The following is a 21,858-nucleotide window of genomic DNA, read 5'->3' on the forward strand; positions in this document are numbered from 1 at the left end:
ACAGACTGACAGTGACTAACACAGACTGACTCACCTTGTTGTTCCTCAGCCAAACTTACCAAGGCGTTTTGGCATGTCATTCTGATGAAACGGAACATCAGCTTTCACTTATAAGATCAGTCACGCGTAGCACACGATTTATTTGAATAGAATTTATGTATTTCAAATGAAAATTGCTTCTTCAATTATATGTTTTTATAATATACGAATTATTACTAAGATCTATTAACTTGCTATTCATTTGAATTATTTTTATATATTATTTAATAGATTTCGTTAAATACCAAAAAACATACAATTCTACTTAAACAACAGTGTCGTATTCTGAATATGAAACACGTTACTGTTTTATTGGTATACAGTATTACTACTTCTGTCTAACAGATGCTCGGTTTGTGGGTTTTGCAAGGAAATCCCCCCACCCACCCACATAACACGGAAATACATTGTATGGTATATATGTGATACATTTTACGCGGTTTCATTGTGCATGATGCGAGTGTGTGCATTTTATACGTTATATACGGCACGCCGTGTTTGTTTTTAGTGCGGTTGCCATCGTGACGGCTTGTCACATGTCACATGACAGCCCTACCCTAGGGAACTGCCCTGGACATGCCGTAACACATCCCGCCGGCTTCGTATATACGCGTTCGCTCCACAGAGAGTCAGCCGACAGGACCCGCTCTGGTAAGTGTCTAAAGCGTGTTTGACCTCACATTCGCTTTACTGGTACTTTAACTCCGGCCATTGAGCTGATCTTCAAATAGAAATGCTGTGATTTATTACTAGGAAATGTAGCGACAAGCAGGCGATTTGCTTCGTTTTCGTTTTCGTTTTCTGCGAACCAGTCTAATATTTTATGCGCGGAATTCACGTTTCATAATGCTTTATTTTAACTACCGAAATCATATCAAACTCACATTTATGTTACTGGCCATCTTCAGCTTCAGTACTTAACTTTAGGTTGATGTTAAACTCATGGGACAGTAATGACGGAAAGAATTAGGCAGGGACATCTGGTGACAAGGCGTAGGTAAGAGATGAATGGATTGGGGGGGGGGGCTTTACTTGGGGGGGCGATGGCAAATATAAATAAAAAAAAAAGCTATGCATGACTTAAGCCAATACATAAACATTTATTTTGGGGGCTAAAGCCCCCTTAAAATAGGCCTAACGACGTCCCTGTCTGGTGAAGATGTTTTCATTGTGTGGTCAATACAGGAATCCACAGTTGGGAGTGATGGCTATTGCGATTAGTACATTCCTCTAAAGCGGGCAGTATGAGCTCTAAACTAGTTGTTATTGACTGAAGTGAGATTATTCAAAGCTCCTCTTTTCTGTGTCATTCTAGCTTGTTCTCCCATCCCAGGCTTCTGACCCAGGCAAAAATGCAAACCAACAAAACAAGAGGAAAAGATTCATTCCCTGCTGACTCAGCAAAGATGGGCAACAGCAGGGGTTCGACTGGTCCCTCCACAGGACCAGCCATAAAAAAGTCCCAGTCTGTACCCTCGAAGACCTCGGGGGGCAGCAGAGTACAAGTCAGGCAGAAGGAAGGGGAAGCAGATAAGTTGAGCCACGAGCAGGGGGCAGCAGGTGCAGCTCGAACCCCCAGCCAGAGTTCCAAGAAAGGAGAACATGCTGTTCCCCTGCTGCTCGAGCCAGAGGATGTGGTCCAGGGCGTGACGCTGAAGCAGACTGAGCTGGAGGCCGTGGAGAAGCTGACGCGGGGACAGAGAGAAAACCCCAAGTGGTTTGCTTGGCGTCAGAACCGGATCACGGCCTCCATTGCGCATCGGGTCTCCCACAGCCGCTTCGTCTCCGGGAGCAGTCAGACTCCGCCTGCCTCCTACCTGGCCTCCATCGTTGGGGACGGCCCCCATGTGATGACACGGGCCATGGCCTGGGGTGTGAATAAGGAATCGGTGGCAGCTCGGAGGTACCAGAAGCTGAAGAGTGAGGAGCTGGGCCGGCCCGTCTCTATCCGGGACTGCGGCCTGTTCATCCACCCGCAGAAATCCTGGCTGGCCGCCAGCCCCGATGGCATTGTGGAGATCCCGCGGAGCAGTGAGCGCCTCCTGCTGGAGATCAAGTGTCCATTCAACCACCGGGAGAAGACGGTGGCGCAGGCCTGCCACGAGGACCGCAACTTCTGCCTGGAGCTGGTGGATAGGCCGGGGCGCTACCAGCTGAAGCGAACGCACAGCTACTACACACAAGTGCAGTGCCAGATGGCCGTGGTGGGCATCCACAAGGCCGACTTTGTGGTGTACACCCAGTGCGAGACAGCTATCGTGCCCGTGACCTTTGACCCTCAGTTCTGGGCATCTGTGGAGGACAAGCTGGAGATGTTCTACATGAGGGCTGTGGTGCCACATGTGCGGCAGACGGTGCGGGTGAACCCGGCCTTCCAGCGCGAGCTGTAGAGCTGTGGCACGATGACGGAGTGAACAAAACAACGAATTCGTAAGTCAGTGAAACCACACCCTTCACTGACTTTTCAACAAACAGTGTAGTCGCTATGCAGAATTAACAGCTGTTGGTGGTTAGCTTGGGGTGTCTTCCTGTGAGTTGGCTTTTCCTGTGGGGCTTCTGCACATCTGGACAGTGGTGCTGCATTGTCCAAAAGACAAAGACTTGGAACTGTTTGAAAACATTCACTGGCTTAAAAAAAATACCACTGTGACAGAAAACTAGAATAAACACCGGCTGACTGGTGTTGAAACAGCCAGCGGACAGATTAATCTCGACCCCTGCGAGTGATATGTGGGGCCAGGCATGACGGGCAAGTCCAGGAAAAAATGCAGGACATTGTGCGATGGGATTCAGGGCCAAACGTATGTGTCCCAGCAGCCTCAGACGCCTGAAGTTTTATGCCAGAGTTGCTCCAAAATAGCAGGAGACTGGGGGAAAAAAGACGGATCCATTGTGTCACGCCACCTGACGCTGCCTTTGTTTTTGTTTACAGTGACTGCATGTGTTTTACTGCCATTCAATAAATGACAAAGTACAAGTCTGGAAAACATAGAAACGACATTGATTAGAATGTTCCGGAAGCCCCAGAGCGACACAAAAGGTGAATGTAGCCCAGCTGGTGAGGGATTGGTGCCTTTGTCCAGAAGGTTATGGGTTTGAAGCCCACATCTGGCAAAGTAATCATGTCACTGTTGGGCTTGTAACCCTAACTGCTTAAGGGATGCTGGCTGGTCCTGGTCTCTGATCCTCTGTTTTCCCTTTTTTCTGTCAAATGTGTTAAATAAATCATGCTGTGAATGTGCATTGCGATTCTGTGAGTACTTGGGCTAACTCTTCAGAAAACAAACTGGCACACTAGCCACCAAGCTACGTTACTGCAGAAGCTCAGCTTCAGCAGAGGGAATGGCTTCGCCAAGCTGACTCATTATGTGGGTCATCTTGGACATGCACGTTTCTTTTTATACAAAGAACACACTCACGTTCTGGTTCAGACAGAACACTGGGTACACGGAAAGACAACACACTGCAAAAATGTCAGCAGAATTAAATGACCTGTTCTGCTGAAGATGGGGCTGAGAACAGAGGATTTATAATCTGCCTGCTTGTCCCTCTGCAGATATGACACAAGGTGTCCGGTGACCCTATTCCCCAGCACATTTATAACAAGCACAAATACCTCGTCATGCAAAACAAGAAAACAGATTATGGTTTTTATTCACTTGTATTTTCATCTGTACTTCAGACACAGGAAATCAATCTATTAGTGTTAGAGCCAAGAATACAAAAGACAGATAATCCATTGTCTGGGCGCCGGTTAGCGAGCGCGACAGGCCGCTAGTCCTACAGCTGATAGATTCAGCTCATGTGCCGCCCACAAGTCCCTGTGGACTCCGACCCGATCCAGGGGTCTGCGGTTCCCCGCCCAACTAACCTAAGTGAAGCCTTAAACAAAATCCACACTCTGTCTTGAGAACAAATCGCAGTAACACCAACCTCTCTGGTTTGTTTAGGTTTGTAAATTTGTAAGAAAACACCAACATGAACTTCACTGGACTTTCTGTCTGGCTTACGTGGCCAGAAAGCAGCTGTCAAACATGACTGCCCCCCCAATGGCATAAAGCTTATAATAAATCCAGAGTTTGGCCCCTCAATGTGCTAATAATTAACAGCCTCCATCACCGTTACGAAGCGTAATGTTCCTGGAAGAACCACAACTCAAACTGCACTTCTGTTTTATTCATTTATTAGCATGTTGTAATGAATAATTCAAAACAGCTATTTATAAGTTAGGTACAGCATCGAAAATGGGCAAAATCTGATTTAGGTTCATAATGTGGAATAATAACCTTTTATATATGTATGAATGTATATAGATTCCTCCCTCCATGCTCATGGTGAACTGATGGTGGCTCAGAGGGGTAAAAACAGCACTCACTCTGCTCCAGGCCACACGTCCAGGAGGATAGCAGCCTCCACACTGGTAAAACAAAGCAACCAACAGTAACTTCCTGGGAGAGCTGGCCCCTCCCACAGCCTGTCACAGCTGTGCTGCAGTCCAATCAGCACATTCAGGAGGCGGGGCTACGGACTGAGAGTTTCAGGTGATTGGTGGATGGAGCTGGGAAGGGGTGAACTGCAGGGATGCTGAGAACCTATCAAACAAATTGTTCAGTCTTCCCCAGAGGGTGCTGATTGGCAGTGGGGACCAGCAGTTCAGTTGAGCATGATTCTGGAGTCCTTCGGCGCAAAAGAATCCCACCAGCCTCACAGGTAACCCTCCTTGCGGAACTGCTCCTGCAGGATGTCACGGTATTCGTCGAAGCCCCCCTCGATACGCCTGACCGTGCCTCCCTCGCACACCCACAGCTCCTTACACACCATGCGGATGAGTCGTTCGTCATGGGAGACTAAGATGACCCCGCCCTGGAATGGAAAGATGGAAGACGGGATTTACAACATGTCAGATTCACATAGCTGCCAGCAGGGGGCAGAGATGTACATCCAGAAGAGATGCCCACTTTGAATTTGTTGAGCGCTTTCCCTAAAGCCTCGATTGTCTCCATGTCTAGATGATTGGTAGGTTCATCCAAGATGTAGAAATTGGGGCTGAGAAACACAAAAGAATAGAAGTCAACACACCACAAGCACGGGCTAATAAGTATGTCTGTGTAAGAGTCTGAGATCGTCTAACGATGCCTGAGCAGCAGGGGTCACCTGGGCATGGTCATCTGAGCGAAGGCCACGCGGCTCTTCTGCCCCCCCGACAGGCTGGCCACGGGCCGTGTCGCCAGCTCGCCCGTGATGCCGTACCTCCCCAGTTGGTGGCGGTACTCTTCTTCCGGTCGGCCTGAAGTAAAGAGGAGTCATGGGGATCTAGCAGGTACCTTGACATTTTATTTGCTTTTCCTTGAAAAAGCAAGGTCTTTGGGATTTGAACCGATAACCAATGATCCTAACCCGCAGAGCAACACACCTCCCTACAGCACGTTTCACAGGCAGGTCAGGGTCTGATTCCACATGCGCCATTGCGGATCGGGGGGTCGTACCTGGAAACTTATTGGCCAGAAGCTCTATGGAGCACACGTTGAGGTCCAGCTGGTCCACGTGATGCTGACTGAAGTAGCCAATCTTCAGGTTCCTGTGAGACGAAAGCTCCATCTTGACTCACCCCTATGACCACAGGGGAGCACACGCTGAGGTCCGACCAGGCCCCGCACTCACCTGTGGGCGTGTCGGATGCCGCCGACAGGTGCCAGGTCCCCTAGCAGCAGCTTCAGCATGGTGGACTTCCCTGTACCATTCTCACCGACCTGTAGGGGGTGACATTGTGCAGAGAGCACAGCTCAGGATGCTATCATGCTTCCTGGTTTTGCAACGTAGCGGCAGCATTAGCATTAGCGGTACACACCACGCAGATGCGGGACTCCAGGTCAGCTGACACGCTCAACCGGGAGAAAAGACGCTGATCAGGGTTATAGTAGAACTCCACTTCATCCAGCTGCAGAATCGGGGGAGACAGCTTCTCGAAGTTATCCGGGAACCTGCAGCAATACGCACACCGCTCCGGCTTTAGAAAAGAACGTCATGAAGTTCCAGTGTCTTCCACGGACATCAGTTTTCAAACCCAGGGCCATCCTAGTCTTCATACGTCACCTTTCTTCCCATTCTGACAGGCTGATTAGATGCGTGAGGCCCCCTGGTGGCCACTGGTCCCTTAGCAGCTACCAATTCCGCTTATGCTCACGCCACAAGATTCGGAGAGCTCTCACACCCCAGCATTGACATTCCCTGGCTGTAAAACTCCATAATCACACACTGCTTCTACAAAAGGTTTTTTTTAGTAGGTCTGCTGTATGTCCAATAGCAGTGCTACAGATGGTTTGGAAGAAGCATGAGATTAAACCATCTCAGTGCACGCATGGGAATATATTGGAAAATTCTGGCTCAGAGCACGGATATGTAGAGACACTGACCGTAAAACCACCTCTGAATCCTTCTCAATTGGCTTCAGTTCAGGGCTGTAAGGTACCAAAAAAAAGCATCAGAGAACATGCAGGACACAGATGAAGCTGAAATGTCCCAAAGATGAACAGACAGGACGACGGACCGACAGGAGACTCACAGCTTTTCCAGGAGTTTCAGCTTGCTCTGCACCTGTGCAGCTCTGTTAGCGTTGTACCTGAAGCGGTCAATGAACACCTGCGAGACGGGCAGCTTGTTACCGGTGTGTTTGTGTGTGGTGTGCTTACACCTGACTGCAGTAACGGGCAAAACAAAACTTCATGAACCATTTCCTGTATTTTCTCACTCCACTAGATGGTGCCGAACTGTTCAAAAAAAGGGCTCAAAGTATACCCCAAAGTAAACCAAGAGCACCATCTAGTGGGGTCAGAAAATATAGCAAATGGCTCACAGAGCATCATTTTGGCCATCACTACTTGACCCTAATGGGCAATGTGAGGCTCGGCTGACTCTGTGTTCAGAGGGTTGCCAGTTCGAATCCCATAGCTGACCAAGTAACCACATCAGCGTTAAGCAAGGACCTTAATCCCAAAATAAGACTTTATGCGACACTCCCAAGCTTTGCGCTCATCTGCATATATTAATCTGTTTATGTTCCTTAACAGAGTTAGATGGGATATATGACTATTCTTTGTAATTTTTAAAAGTACAAATTTTCTAATGTTCCTGTACATATACAAATACACCACACACCTGGAAGTGGGTCTACACATGTATAATATATTTTTGTTCAGTTATTGTTGACTTATTGCAGAGGAAAAGGTTACAATTTATGTTTGGCTCCCTGGGATTTGAACCCATAACCTATGCAGTGTTACCTGGATATGCTCTCTATACTGGAGCTGGGCCTCATATTCCCTTTGTTGGTTCTTCAAACGGTCCTCCTTGGTTTTGATGAAGTTCTCATAGTTACCACGGTAACTCTCCAGCCGCTGGGAGTGCAGGTGGATGATGTCAGTCACCACGGCATTCAAGAAGTTCCGGTCATGGGAAACCACCAGAATGGTGGACTGCCACGTCTGCACATTGGCAAGAGAGATGGTGGGGGGTGAGCTCCTGGAATACGAGGGGGAGGACCGGTGTGCGTTGCATGTCTAAATGCGGAAGGCAGACCTGCAGATAATTTTCCAGCCAGAGAATAGCCCGGACATCCAGCATGTTGGTGGGTTCTGACGGAGAGCAGACCAGAGTCAGAAAGTATGACAGGGATGTATGGCAGTGAAGGGCAGTCTAAGGGTGCGTCCAAAATCACATCCTTACAGAATACATACTAAATAGAACCCTACTATTCAGCCATTAATGCAGTATATACTGTATTTATCAATGTATGACAATATGCATGCAGTCAGGTTCACTGCATTAGCCAACTTTCATATTCCTTGACGTGGATGTTTACCAATGGTATAGTTTGACCTCAGCAAAAGTTAAAAACCTATCAATGGAAAAAATCACATATTCGGGTCAACTTATATTACTGTGTATTGTGTTCTACTGAAATTTGTACAGTGATGGCACTTCCACTGCCATATTGACAAAACTTCTGGAACAAGCAATGTTCTTTGCCACTACAATAGACTTGCAGATTAGCAGAGGGTCCATCATTTGCACACTTCGGAATTGCACAGAATGTAGCATGACATCTGGGTACAGTTCACCTACCATCTCATCCATACTAAAGATTTGGACATACTGCTTATTTCACATACTACATTTCGCCTAATACTTAGCAAACAAGTATGCAATCTCGGACACACCCTCAGATCTCAAGACAGCAGAACATTCCCAGCGGGCCCTGCTATGGGACCTGAGAAAAATATTTAACCCAAACACTAATGAGTAGCAGTAATACAATTAGTATTATTAGTTATAACACTAGTATGTCTGTGTTTGTGTCAATGTTATTCAATCCAATCATCCAATTCTCCTCACGATAAAACTGGAGGTCTACTTACCATCAAGTAACAAAAGATCAGGTCTGAAAAACAGGGAAACAATGGAGGGGTGAATGTACAAAATAAAAAAAAGAGAGGGATCAGACTGAAGGGGAAAACAGGAATAAAGACGAAGAGAAACTCACCGGGCAAACAGTGCCCTGGCCAGCGCCAGCCTCATCCTCCAGCCTCCAGAAAATTCCCTGCAGAGAGGGAATGCAGCCATTACTCACTCCGACGCATCAAGATACCTGCATGTCAACACTTCAGTCACAAGGGGGAGCACTCACTTTGTCGTCTGCTGCTGCATTCTGGGAGAAAAGCCCAAGCCTGCCAAGATGACAGAGGCTCTAAAACAGAAGAGGAAGGATGAGTCATGTGTGCGTGCGACTGGCCTGATGTCTGGCTGCTAAAAGAATATTCAGCTGCATTTGTTCAATATTACTCATTACAGACCTATTACTTAACAGGTATTTATTACCCATTACACACTTATTAGTTACTACAGACTTTACAGAGGAATGCAACAGGCAGTTACCTGGCCGGGGCCTTGTCAGCCTCAATCTCCAGTAGTTTAGCATATACCTCTGATAGTCGGACGCTGTCCGGGCTGTCAGCCCTGGGACACAAACACAGAGGAAGGAAAGCACATCTGTCATCATTCTGCCTTTTAGGTGCAGGACAGACTTGTTTAGGGAGAAGGGCGGTGGCCATGCTGGACAGGGAAAACAAATTACAGACACAGGACTCATTAGGTGAGTGCATCTTGCGCCCTCTAGTGCCCAAAAGGCACCCCGCCGGTCACCCCCCATCTGCTCCCATCAGTCAACCGGCCTGCATCTTCAGGCTAATTCTGCACATGAGGTAACGTTCCAGGAGGCGGCAGACTCACGTGCCGCTGGCGATGCGAGCGTTGAGCTGCCGCTCCTCGGACAGCAGCCCCTCCCGCACGCTGTCACTCTCCAGCACACTCTGCAGGGCTCTGGTGTCGTCGCCCGCCACCTCCTGCTCCACGTGCAGGATGGACAGATGTGCGGGCACACGCAGGTTCCTACTGGCCAGCATTTTCAGCAGGGTGGTCTTGCCCAAGCCGTTCCGGCCAATCAGGCCGTACCGGCGCCCACTGGCCAGCAACAGCTCCGCCCCCTGCAGCAGGGATCTGCGGCACAAAGCAGCAGGTTAGGCTCGATACATTCTGTGCCCCTTGGGTCAGAGGGTGGGGACTCGTGTCACTGAGTCAGACTCTGGTCACAAAACTGATGGAAAGACTTGGACTTGACTTGGACTTGAGGGTAATGACTCAAGACTTGGATCCCAACAACTCGAGAAGACTTCAGGTTATAGTCCCCCTCTGGATCCCATAACGCTAATTTTATAATTTCAGTTTATATTAATTCTCTGCTGTCTGCATTTTCATTTGGCTGAATGCAAGGTCTCCTGAGATAGTTTGTTGCAAAGATGCATCACTATGCGTCATATAAATGGACGTAAAAACTGTGTAAGGACAACCGTAACGGAGTGGAGATTCTCTTCAACATCTCTGCCTATGAGATATGTTAAGGACTTAACCTACAATGTACTGTGACGGGTTTTTGCTGCAGCAAGTTTCAATCACTAAAGGAAAAAAAAATCTGACATAGGTAGGGACTCAAGTTACATGACTCACAACTTGACTTGGATTCGAGTCACAAATCTGATGACTTGTGACTCGAAAGAAAAAGATGATGGAAAGACCTTGGACTCGAATTGGATTTGAGGGCACATGACTTGAGACTTGACTCGGACTTGTAATATTTTGACTCGAGACTTGACTTTGACTCGCCAAGGAGTGACTTGTTCCCATCCCTGCCTTGGGCCCTTTGTGCTCACCTCTCCCCGAATGACACATCAAAGTTCTCAACGCGAATGTCATAGCTCCGATTCTTCCCCGACTGGTCCACGCGGCTGTCCTTCTTACTGCTGGCCTGGCTGGCCGATGCCTCGTCCAGCACCCTGAGGCAAAAACAGCCACAACCGCAGGCCAGTCAGGAAAAACACAACAGGCAGGGGGTGAGTGGCAGGCTGTGGAGGACAGGAGCTCACAGTGGGGCTGTAGTTTTCTGCGCATCGCGCTCATTCCTCCTCTCATGCTTGGCCCTCAACTTAGCCTCTGCCTTCTCCAGCTTCTTGGCGTCCACGGTCTGCCGGGGAAGCGGAAGCCTGGTTACACAGGTCCCCGTTACGCTTCAGCGCACGAAAGGGGAGGACGCCTCACCGTGTTCTGACCGCGCTTCATCATCCAGATCCCCTGGGCATCACTGGCAGCACTCTCTGAGGAGAGACGCACCAGCAAAGGGAGTGAATGAAATGTACGGGTTCAAATCAAAAATGTAAAAACACACAGCCCCAAAAAAAAGAAGTCATGGAATAGAAAGTGGGGATTTCAGAACAATTTACGGGGCCTGAGAAAGCAAACAGAACTGCACTGGGCCTTACCGCACTCTGCGGAGATCTGGGACAGTTGGACGGGGGCATCCAAGAGGACTTGCCTCTGTACCTGATGGCAACTATTACTGTAGAGAAATATAAAAGCAGGGGCTGTTACTGATGTGGTAGGAGAAGGCAGTGTGAAGAGAAGGGGGGTGACTGGCCGGAACAGCTCTGGCAAAACCACTCTGGTCAGCATGCTGGCCAGTCTAAGCCCTGGTGGGTACTCACAGCTTCAGCGTGTTGAACATCTGCAGACAGATACCTCGAATGTCCTCTTCATTCTTACAGTCCCCCGACACTTCCTGTAGGACCCCTCCAATCGCGTCAAATACCTCCTCTCCATCCTCAAAATCAGATCCTCCGCAGTTCAATACACCTAGCATACAGAGAAAAACACACACACACACACACACACACACACACACACACACACACACACACACACACACACACACACGACATCGCATAGACACTAAATGTTAGTGCGTGGTGAGTTTAAGGGGCAGTCTCTCTTTCCTGACCTGAAGGGGGCATCATATCCCACCCAGGCAAACGGGCCATACACCGTAAAGTGAACTCTCCAGTACACGTAATAAAACGCAAGAAATCCACTAGAATTCATTACGGATCAATCTATAAAAAAATATATAAAATGTTACTTTGAAGACACTAGTAGGGCAACTGTAAATTACGCTTCCTCTTCCAACCCCGTTGTCTTGAGCAATGACTGGTCGCTTCTGCCATTCAAACTGCTCCTTTTCCTTATCTAGCCTTCAAATATAACATACTGAATTAATCGTACACTATTTACTTTGTTTTTGACGCATGGAAGAAACCGATGTCCTTCTCACCTGTGATATAATCGAAGACTTCGGTGTCAATTTCGGGAAACTCGCTCTTAAGAATATCCACGTACGTCGCCATGATACACCGGCCCCGTCAAGGAACGCGCATGAGCTCTTCGGCCACGCGGTTTGACGCATTACCGTGTGCACAGCATTGTGGGACATCGAGTTTTTATAAAGAGCCCACTGGCTGTTGATGTACTTCAGCGTGTATTTGTTGTATTTTTGCTATACATTTGCACATTTTAGTAGTGATGACCTGGAGTGACCTATGATTATGATGTCGCCGTATATTTACGTGGGATATATTATTTTGTCGAAATTTACAGAGAATACATAACATATAGATGATTATATATATATATATATATATGAAAATCATCCATTCTTCAACTGTTTATCCGGCTCAGCATCATACTAACATAATGTAGGTACATAAAGCTGGTATCAAAAAATAAATAAATATGTGCATTTAGACTCAGTCGGCAAAGATGGTCTCTGTAGTCATTATTGGCCCAGTATCTTTATCGTGATGAAACCAAGGAATCTGAATCAACACATTCACCACAAAGAATCTGGTCATCTGTTGTTTGCTCAATACATAGCACCAAGAACCATCAGTACTGGTGCCCCAAAAATTATTATCACCATATAATTAATAATCCATCTTGACCTAGTGCAGTGTTTGCCAACCCAGTCCTTGGGGAACCCCAGACAGTCGACGTTTTTGCTTCCTCTCAGCTCCCAGAGCACCTGTAGCAGGTATTCGGTGTTCCTGATTGGCTGGGAGGGAGCAAAAATGTGGACTTTCTGGGGTTCCCCAAGGACTGGGTTGGGAAACACTGACCTAGTGAACTACCTGAACTCACAGCTGGAGAACCTACAAGCCCTGACACAATGCAGCATCCTATTCAGGGTCATGGAAGATCTGGAGCCTATTTCTGAAGCTATTTGTGCAAGGTAGGGAACAACCTAGGATGGTGTGACGCATTGCAAGGCACATTTACACCTTTGAGCACATGGAGCCATAGCAGAGACTCTGAGCCTGGTCCCTGTGATGTGAGTCAATGGTGCTAACTACTGTGCCACCATACCACCCACACAGCACCACTTCTATCTGAATACCTACCTCGTCACTCCTGCCTGCACATAGTGTATTGTCCTTATATGACTTCCATGAATGGACAGTATGTAGTATCTTATGCTGCCGGTAGTGGATAGATGACTTCCATGAGTTTCATAAACAATTAAATCTTTAAAATAAGTATTTAAAAATGATGAAATGCTGTCAAAAGCCGTCATTTTAATCTCCTATTGAGAAACATTATTGTCATAAACAAAATTCAGTATACAAATGCTAACAATTCCTGTTGTGTATACCAAATACTTACAATTATAAAGTTGTCGCAACGATTTTATTGGCTTTAATTATAAATCGTGTAATTTATTTCGTCTGGTCATCCTACGCGTCTCCATTTTTTCAAGTATTGATCTTCTTCAGACTCAATAATAAATCACAACATCATGACATGGCACGCGCTCGGTTTGTTTTGCCGACTGGCGTCACCCTTCCGCACTGCGCACGCTCAGATTCCGTCCGGCCTCTCCCTTGCCTGTCATTGCGGGCAGCCCTCGCTGGCTGCGCATGCGCACAGCTGGTCGGTCCACTACGCCTAGGACCAAGACGGTGGGAGTTAGCTGTAATGGCGGCTGCGTTGTTACTGTCTGTAGACAGTCCCGGACCCACTTTCCCAGTCGGCGCCGGAGCGGCCGGCGCGCCCGGTAATGGAGTAGGGGCGGCGGGCGTCACCTCTTGGAACCGGTCTCTAGACAGGGCCTTGGAGGAAGCGGCGGCTAACGGCTACCTTAACCTCAGCGGCAGGAAACTGAAGGAGTTTCCGAAGAGCGCTTCAAACCACGACCTTACGGACACTACGCGAGCCGGTGAGCGGGGCCGGGAAAGGGGCGTCGTGTAGTCAGGGCGATCCCGGGAAAAGGAGGGGACTTTACTGGACCATGGAGCGACCGGGAATAAACAGGGGCGTGTGAGGCACAGCTGTTTACGTGTTAGGGAAGGAGGCCCTTCTGGGAGGCTGCCAGGCTTCACCTGGAAATACGAGGCCCGTGACTGGGGGCTGTGTTAGGGGGGCGAGAAATCCGTGTTCCTGTCCGGAGAAACCCTACGGTTGTCGTTGAGGTGGCAGCATGCGACGGTGCCGCTGGTGTCGCGTATAAATACCGCGGGAAACGTCTGCATAAGTCGGGGACAGATAGGCGTGCTGATTAAAACGGCTTCACGTTTCACACCAGCAAGCTACCCTGCCGCGGCCGACCCCGTACACCTCAGCCGGTTTCGGTTTGAGGTTTTTTATGGTGTACTGTTCCTCTTTGTTGTGGAGATGATGGCCGATCTTAGGGAGATAAGGGCTGGGCTGTCGTGCATTCCTGCTCCCTTCGCGGTCTCTCCTCCCTCTCTATTTCAGACGCTCACACATTCATTGTCGCGGTTTCGACACGCTCATCATAAACCCGTCACCCATGCTGATTTCTGTATATAGTTGAGAGCCAGCTGGGCTCACACATACAAGAGCAGGAGGAAGATGCAATTGACTGTACACTGACGTCTGTACTTAATGCATGTTTGGTGACATTATAAAGGTTTGTGCTGCTATTCTCTGGGTTCGTTTATTTCATTAGATACTTTCACTGAATGTTATTCCAAGTGTCATCCTTTCTAAACTAATTTCTAAGTACTTAAGAAAGTCATGATGATTCATGCCCCTTTTCATATGCTGTTTCTTGTGTGAGCTACATCTTCACTGAGCAGCTGATCCGTGAGTGTTGGAGTTAGAGGACCCCTGTGGAAACAAGGAATGGACCATCACCTTATGTGTCCAGGGAAGGCGAAGTTAGAAAATGCGGGGGTCATTCGGAGGAAGGAAAAGCGGCAGAGGTGAAATTGGCAAATGGACTGTCAGAAAGGGAGGCTGTGATGGAGGGTGGGGGAGAGAGTGAGCGAGCAAAGCAGGTAGGATGTTGTCACGGACACCCTATCAAGTGGCAGAGAACTGGGGAGAGACCCCAGAAAGGCGATCGAGGCTGCACAGGGGGAGACGTGACTGTATGTTCATGGGATCAGATGAAGCTAATGATGAGTTTAAGAAGGTCTGGTGAAGGTAATTGCTAGTGTGACAGGCAGCTGGGTGGGGGGGAGCAGGGGACGTGGGGTAGGGTTAGGCAGATTGGTGTGTCAGGAATGTACAAGGCTTAAGGCAGACTGTGTGGTTTGTGCTGTGGGGAGGTCTGTCCATTGAGCATAGAGGTACATTCTCTTCCTGAATGAGTTTCTGCTGGCTGCGGGTCTGCATTTGTGTGACTATCTCCATAGCAGTCTGTGCACTGGAAGGAGTTAGTGCATGCCCGGCAATCCTCTAGATCTCGTTTGATTAGATTGTGCTGGATAAATGAGGAACTCTCTGACGCCCCCCCCCCAGCCAAGGTCCTGCCTGTAGGCACGCTGCCTGTATGTTATTGGTGAGGAAGTGGATGGCTTTGAGCTCAGGCTTCCTGTATCCCTGACCCCCAGTTCACAGCTGCAGAGTACGAGAGGCATCTGAGGCCTTGGCAGCCACTGTGGTCTGGACAGCTGGGTCTTCTCAGAAGAACCAGACACCTGCCGCTCTACACCCGGTACTTAACGAGCTGCTTGCAGAACCTGAGGGACGTGTGTCTCTTTGGCGGGGGGTGAAGGCTAAATGGCAGCTGTGATAGCTTATTACTCCCTGCTGTGCCTTGGATAAGTCCTATTGCACCTGTATGTGCCAGTACCCCCCCCCCCGGCAGGTTCATATGCCATGTGGTGCCTTGCATGGCATATTATGTGACACATTGTGGCATGATGATGGCATCCTCCAGTGGAGCCTCAATCTTCACAATGAGCTCTACACACCTGCCATGGTGAGGTGGTGACTGACTTGTACAGTTAGTCGTTCGCAGCCGTTGTGGTGTATGTGCCGTCCTTATGTAGGCGTGTATGTGTGTGTTTAATAGCACTTTGTTTCTAAACGGCCGTGTCATTAGATACGTGGGTTTTCCTGTTTGTGATCCTCGCTTGCCCTCCCTGTGCGAGTGCAGACCTGTCCCGGAATCGGCTTCCCGAACTCCCAGTGGAGATGTGTATGCTGGTCTCTCTGGAGAGCCTGAACCTCTACCAGAACTGTCTGCGCTCACTGCCGGAGAGCCTGGTGAACCTGCAGGCACTGACGCACCTCAACATCAGGTGATGAACACACCGAGTGCAGACACCCGGCAACTGGGCAGCGGCAGAGTCAGTATCTTCCCAGTCACTTATATCTGAGTGTGTGTGTCTCATCGCTCCCGCCAGCCGGAACCAGCTGTCCACACTACCCGGGCCCATCTGTAGCCTTCCCCTCAAGGTTCTGATAGCCTGCAACAACAAGCTGCTGTCTCTCCCCGAGGAGCTGGGCCAGCTGCGGCAGCTGACGGAGCTGGTGAGCTACCATGCGGCGTGGCTCGCGGTGTCCTTCACGTATGCGGAAGTGTGGACTTTACATGTTGCCTTATCTTTTGAAAACAATTAAAATGCTTTCGCTGTGGTGATGCTCCTCCCAGGATGTCAGCTGCAATGAGATCCAGGTGCTGCCGCCACAGATTGGCCAGCTGGAGACTCTGCGGGACCTCAATATCCGGAGGAACCACCTAGTGCGGCTGCCGCCAGGTACCACCTGCCCGGGACTTTCAGCCCTGCCCCCGCCCACCCTCTGCTGTGGCCCCGCCCACCCTCTGCTGTGGCCCCGCCCACCCTCTGCTGTGGCCCCGCCCACCCTCTGCTGTGGCCCCGCCCACCCTCTGCTGTGGCCCCGCCCACCCTCTGCTGTGGCCCCGCCCACCCTCTGCTGTGGCCCTGCCCAGCTGCCTGTCCTAACCCCGCCCACTCTCTGCTGTGGCCCTGCCCAGCTGCCTGTCCTGACCCCGCCCACTCTCTGCTGTGGCCCTGCCCTGCTGCCTTTCCTGACCCCGCCCACCCTCTGCTGTGGCCCTGCCCAGCTGCCTGTCCTGACCCCGCCCACTCTCTGCTGTGGCCCTGCCCAGCTGCCTGTCCTGACCCCACCCACCCTCTGCTGTGGCCCTGCCCAGCTGCCTGTCCTGACCCCGCCCCCCTTTAATACTGGCCGTGATGTCCTTGCACACAGAGCTAGCAGAGCTGCCGCTGGTGCGCCTGGACCTGTCGTGTAACAAGGTGACGACCATCCCTGTGTGCTACCGCAACCTGCGTCACCTGCAAAGCATTGTGCTGGACAACAACCCCCTGCAGAGCCCACCAGCGCAGGTGAGACCAAGTCCCTCCACCAGCGGGGCCTGGGGGGTGTCACTGTACCGCCGTGACGAGCTTCCTGTTTGTTTGTGTCTCAGATCTGCATTAAGGGCAAGATCCATATCTTCAAATACCTGAACATGGAGGCATGTAAGACTGCACCAGAGCTGCCAGAGTATGAGAGGAGGACGCTGCCCTTCGGCTCTTGGTGAGGCTCCTCGCTCAGATGGGACCGATACTTCCGGCTCGGGGATTGATTACTGTGTACCGTACTTTGTGAAAGTCTTATGCAGTCAAAGGAAGTGCTGGAACAAAAAAACACAACGTGACATGAGAAAATAAGCAAATTAAGAGTAAAACAGTAAAAACTGAGAGGAATTTCTTCTGTTCTCCAAAAAGTCACTGATGTTTTGTTGGATGCTAGAAGAAAACTGCTTCATAGTTTTACACCAGCATGATGATTATTTAAATGCTGTCTCTGACTGCCTGAGACTCGCACTGTATTACAGGTCTTTACCTCACTGAGGGGAGTGTCTCGTTGGCAGTGTGTAAATCTGAGTGATGGCCAGAACTATTTCCCTGTGTTTATCTCATCTAATACTTTCAGCAACCGGCCCCAGCCCCTGCCTGGCTCTTCTCCTTGTCTCTTATCAGTTATCTGCTTGTGCCGCGACTCACTGCCTGTTTTTCCCCGCAGTGCTGAGGAGATCTTCTCCGGCCGGCCGTACGGGGCCCTGGACTCTGGCTTCAACAGCGTGGACAGTGGCTACAGGCGGTGGTCCGGTAATGAGGTAAGAGCCACGCTCATGGGAATTTTACATGCACAAAACAATGTTGTGAGGGCAGAAGGAAAAATGATTGGTTCAGAGAGACAACCAATTAGATTGTAAAGGAGGTGGGTCAAGGCAACGAGAGGAAATGGGACCAACCAGTCAGATGTCATGGTCCCACTTCCTCTAGTTGCTTGGGCCCACCTCTTCTACAATCTGATTGGCTCCATTTTTGTGTAAGTAAAACTCCCATGAGTGCTGCTGTGGCACTCCCCCCCCTCCGCTGCTGGAGTGTGTTCTCACTCTGTATCACCCTCCTCCCTAGCCTGCAGAGGAGCTGGCCGACCTGCCCCTGCGCGTAGCTGAGATCACCAAACAGCAGCGTCATCGCAGAGAGCGGGAGAGAGAGGAGGGCCGCTGCGGACCCCCAGTGACTAACGGCTCTCGTGAGTGCCTCTCCTCTACCGGCACTCTCCCTCCCTCCTTCCCTCCCTCATACTCCTCTCTTGTTCATTCGTAGTGGAGTCTGAGCTAGAGCAGATAGACTACATCGACAGCTGTGGGGGGGAGGAGGAGGAGCCTGGTCATCGGGGGTCTCTCAGCCTGAGCTCTCAGTTCATGGCCTACATTGAGCGGCGCATCACCCGGGAGGTCAGTGTTCCCCTGAGCCGTTTGTGTGTTTGAGTACCCCTGCCTCTCTGGCCCCGCCACCCCGCCCCTGAGTACCCCTGCCTCTCTGGACCCGCCACCCCGCCCCCACGCGCCACCCGTCTGAGGCGTCTCGCTGTCCTCGTTGCGATGCAGACGGGCGCATGCGACGCTGCGGCGTCGGGGGTCACCGTGGAGCGCGTGAGGAGGGAAGCCCAGCTGGCCGCCCAGCGCTACGAGGAGGAGAGACACAAACGCTGCGCTCAGAGGGAGGCGCCGTTGAGCTACGCCAAGGTCGGCAACGTCTGCGGGGACGCAAACCGCGATGGGAGGGCGTCGGCCGCTCGGCTTTCACAGGGGCCCAAGTTCATCACTGATCTGTTTCCCTCCCCAGCACAAAGCAGCACTGAGTCCCAGCAAGTCGAGCCCCACAGACTATGAGGTGAGCCGCCCCCCCCCCCCGCCCCCGATCTTCACCCCCACACTCAGGCGTGTTTTCCCAGCTCACACGTGTGCTCGTTCCCCATGTCCCGCAGAACATGTGCCCCTCCCGGCGCTCCACGCACACGGACGACTCGGCGCTTTTCGTGGTAAGAGGCCCTGAGCCATCTGCCCCCCCCCCCCCCGATGCCCCGGTTTGATCTCGTTGGCCGTCTCTGCTGGCTGCCCTCCGCAGCAGTCACCATCCCCTGCTAGCCACGTCTCTTTCCCATCATGTTGCCATATCACTTGTTTCATTAATTCTGTTCCTCAATTTCCCCTCCTGCTTCTCGTTAGCTGGGTGAAGACCGGTCCCCTCTGTCTCCTCCAGGTGAGCGTGACCTCTGACCCCGTAACACCTTGTTATGTTTTTAATCACAGGGCAGGCCTTAATATTTCTGCCCCACCCCCCCCAGCTTACCAGTCGTCCTCCTATGCCGGCCCTGTCACCTCGCCCTCCCACCGGGGCCCCCTGGCCCCCCCCCCCCACCGAGGCCCTACCTCCCGGCCCGAGAGCTTCCTCTTCCGCTTGAGCCAGAGAGAGGAGCGGAGGAGAGGTGAGTGCTGAGCGAGCCGCCTCGCTCTCCGGCTGACCCGCAGCACGCTCGTCGTGTGACACCCATCTGCTTGGCTTCCTCCCCCCATTAGATCAGGGGGCTCCTCATTCTCTGGAGCCCGTCCCACAGTCGCCCTCCGGTCCCGTAGGAGAAGAACTGGAGTCGGTGGAGCAGCTACGCAAGGCAAGACCGGCGCACTGCCACCGTGACTCACCAGCTCTGCGGTCTCGCTCACCCCTGTTTGACCCTGGTGCTCTAACCCACAGAATATCGAGACTCGCCTCAAGGTGTCGCTACCGAGCGACCTGGGCGCTGCCTTGACTGACGGCGTCGTGCTGTGCCATCTGGCCAATCACGTGCGGCCGCGATCCGTGCCCAGCATCCACGTGCCTTCGCCTGCTGTGGTGAGTGTCCTGTGTCTGGGTGTCTATCTGCGAGTGTGCGCGCACACCCCATCTCACCCTGCCGGCACTCTCGGTTCACAGCCCAAACTGACCATGGCCAAGTGCCGGCGGAACGTGGAGAACTTCCTGGAGGCTTGCCGCAGGATGGGCGTCCCCCAGGTGAGGCTGCCGTCAGCCCAGGTCAGGTGACCTGTAGCTCGTACAGCTAACAGCCATGTTCTGCTGCTAACGAGCCTGTTCTTCTCTTCCCTTTGTCTCTTTTCTCTAACCACCCGCTTCTGTTTACTCTGTTTCCTCTTCCTGCCCTTCCTGCACCCCCGTCATAAATCCTGTCTCATACCTACCTGTGGAAGGAGCACCTGTGTTCCGTGGGGGATGTTTTGGGCGCACGGGGGCTGGGCGTGTATGCCACAGTGAAGGCCTTGCTCTCACTTGGTCCCCCACTCCGCTCTGCCCCGCCGGCACACCTGGCTGGCTTTGCACTTTTCTACCTGTCCGTCATGTCAGTGCTGTGTGCTCTCTACTGCCACCTGCTGCCTTGCCTCTGAACTGCCACACCTGGGCTGGCTGTGCATGGCCATTAGCACTCTCTGGCACGCTGCGGTTTCTCCAAAGACGCCCACAAATTGGTGTGCGCTCATCTGGTACGTCTTCTGTGAAATTTATGCGGGAGCAGGGGACGTGAGAAAATGGACTTTGTCGGAAAAAGACGTATGTCTCCTTCGTGCCTGAAATCAGTGACGTTTCAGTGTGCCTTTGTCCAGCTAAGCACATGTAGGTGTGTAACATCCCAAACGCAGTGAAGAGCAGTAATCAGCATCTAGCCCCACCATTGGTTATGGGTGTACACCTTTACTTTATTTAAAAAATCACCCGGATGCCCTCAGGTGCTCAGGAACAGAGAAATGGCCCCGATTTAGACTCTACCTCCTGTTTCCCAGCAGTGCACTTAATTTCCTGGTTCGTTGACTGACACGCTTGTTGCAGTTACACACTTTCCTAATAAAAGTCAGACTGTTCGTCTCGCTGTCTTGCTTTGCTGAACGCACACACACTCGCATGCCGTGTAACCTGTCACGCTGCAGCGCTGCCTGCCCGTTGTGGAACCTGATTGGCTGAATTCTCTCCATCCATCTTGCTGTTGGTTGTGGTTGGTGTGTCTCCCACTCAGAATGCCCCCCCCCCCCCCCGCTTCTGTGACACCTGCCATATTGAATTTATTTTGTATTCTTGTTTTTTTGTTGAGGTGTGTTCATTTCGTTATGATCTTGTTTCCATTCCATCATCCACTGATGTGTTTGTGTTTCATCCCCCCCCCCCCCCCCACCATGGCCATGGACATGCCTGTTTCCCATCAGGCATCACTCTGCCTGCCCCTGCACATTCTGGAAGAGAGTGGGCTGCCCCAGGTAGCAGGCACAGTGCAGGCTCTGCTGGAACTAGCCCCCCCAAAGCACCCCCCCACCTCTCCGACTGCTGCGGTCACCATGTAGGACTGATGCTTGGATGGATTGTTGCAGGAAACCCACCCTCCCATCCAAAACTCTTTACTTTTGTGACCGCAAGAGGTGGTGGAGCACCATGTGACCTGGGGAAAGGCGGAGCTTTAATGCCAGCGGGATGCAACCTCCAATCAGCTTCCTGGGGGGGGCAGAATCGACCTGTCACAGCAGCTTTTGCAACTGACTGACACAAACTGTTTAAAACCAGTCAAGAGGACTAGGGTGAGATGTTTATAAAAACCTCATTAACTTACTTTTAAAACAAACGTTAAATCATTATGATTCATAGATAGGTCTTTTTATTATTCTCTTTTTGGGTCAGATCCCTTTAAGGGATCATTGGCTGTGCAGTAACTGTTGTTGTCTGCATGGTCCGTGTGGGATGTGATGCTTGTCCACCTTTTGTCACGATTCCC

At 51.0% G+C, this 21,858-nt stretch overlaps 3 protein-coding genes across 3 annotated transcripts; 2 read left to right on the plus strand and 1 right to left on the minus strand.

Moving 5' to 3' along the window:
• Window positions 1–590: 590 nt before the first annotated feature.
• LOC111848927 (uncharacterized) lies at window positions 591–3,280 on the plus strand. The gene is made up of 2 exons (XM_072701503.1): window positions 591–690; window positions 1,373–3,280. Exon 2 carries the CDS (start codon window positions 1,392–1,394, stop codon window positions 2,427–2,429), a length of 1,038 nt encoding a protein of 345 aa, XP_072557604.1. The 5' UTR covers window positions 591–690; window positions 1,373–1,391; the 3' UTR covers window positions 2,430–3,280.
• Window positions 3,281–4,205: 925 nt separating this feature from the next.
• On the minus strand, window positions 4,206–11,885 carry abcf3 (ATP-binding cassette, sub-family F (GCN20), member 3). Its single transcript, XM_023821253.2, has 21 exons — window positions 11,753–11,885; window positions 11,130–11,277; window positions 10,908–10,984; window positions 10,687–10,742; window positions 10,515–10,612; window positions 10,302–10,424; window positions 9,325–9,591; window positions 8,971–9,051; window positions 8,723–8,782; window positions 8,579–8,635; window positions 8,454–8,476; window positions 7,615–7,670; window positions 7,320–7,520; window positions 6,602–6,678; window positions 6,453–6,497; window positions 5,888–6,020; window positions 5,701–5,789; window positions 5,526–5,617; window positions 5,194–5,326; window positions 4,998–5,085; window positions 4,206–4,902 (listed from the first exon to the last, which is right to left on the minus strand). The coding sequence occupies exons 1-21, from the start codon at window positions 11,823–11,825 to the stop codon at window positions 4,744–4,746; spliced, it is 2,136 nt and encodes a 711-aa protein (XP_023677021.1). The 5' UTR covers window positions 11,826–11,885; the 3' UTR covers window positions 4,206–4,743.
• A 1,476-nt stretch (window positions 11,886–13,361) lies between these two features.
• Window positions 13,362–20,959, plus strand: lrch3 (leucine-rich repeats and calponin homology (CH) domain containing 3). Its single transcript, XM_072701171.1, has 18 exons — window positions 13,362–13,690; window positions 15,881–16,025; window positions 16,131–16,257; window positions 16,379–16,484; window positions 16,960–17,096; window positions 17,180–17,289; window positions 17,779–17,872; window positions 18,177–18,297; window positions 18,372–18,502; window positions 18,656–18,793; window positions 18,894–18,941; window positions 19,036–19,089; window positions 19,277–19,310; window positions 19,396–19,536; window positions 19,628–19,719; window positions 19,803–19,940; window positions 20,022–20,099; window positions 20,294–20,959. The coding sequence occupies exons 1-18, from the start codon at window positions 13,450–13,452 to the stop codon at window positions 20,486–20,488; spliced, it is 2,130 nt and encodes a 709-aa protein (XP_072557272.1). The 5' UTR covers window positions 13,362–13,449; the 3' UTR covers window positions 20,489–20,959.
• The last annotated feature ends 899 nt before the right edge of the window (window positions 20,960–21,858 follow it).

The sequence above is a fragment of the Paramormyrops kingsleyae genome, chromosome 17, assembly GCF_048594095.1.
Source record: "Paramormyrops kingsleyae isolate MSU_618 chromosome 17, PKINGS_0.4, whole genome shotgun sequence".
NCBI lineage: Eukaryota > Metazoa > Chordata > Actinopteri > Osteoglossiformes > Mormyridae > Paramormyrops > Paramormyrops kingsleyae.

Bases quoted from the DNA above. Each gene is read 5' to 3' on its own strand.
- lrch3 (XM_072701171.1), top strand. From the start codon at position 13,450: ATGGCGGCTGCGTTGTTACTGTCTGTAGACAGTCCCGGACCCACTTTC. The intron at 16,258-16,378 runs GTGAGCTACCAT...TGCTCCTCCCAG, and splicing joins TGCGGCAGCTGACGGAGCTG to GATGTCAGCTGCAATGAGAT. The intron at 17,097-17,179 runs GTGAGACCAAGT...TTTGTGTCTCAG, and splicing joins TGCAGAGCCCACCAGCGCAG to ATCTGCATTAAGGGCAAGAT.
- LOC111848927 (XM_072701503.1), top strand. From the start codon at position 1,392: ATGCAAACCAACAAAACAAGAGGAAAAGATTCATTCCCTGCTGACTCA.
- abcf3 (XM_023821253.2), bottom strand. From the start codon at position 11,825: ATGGCGACGTACGTGGATATTCTTAAGAGCGAGTTTCCCGAAATTGAC. The intron at 6,498-6,601 runs GTGAGTCTCCTG...GGTACCTTACAG, and splicing joins CTGAAACTCCTGGAAAAGCT to CCCTGAACTGAAGCCAATTG. The intron at 5,327-5,525 runs GTACGACCCCCC...TCTTTACTTCAG, and splicing joins TCTGGCCAATAAGTTTCCAG to GCCGACCGGAAGAAGAGTAC.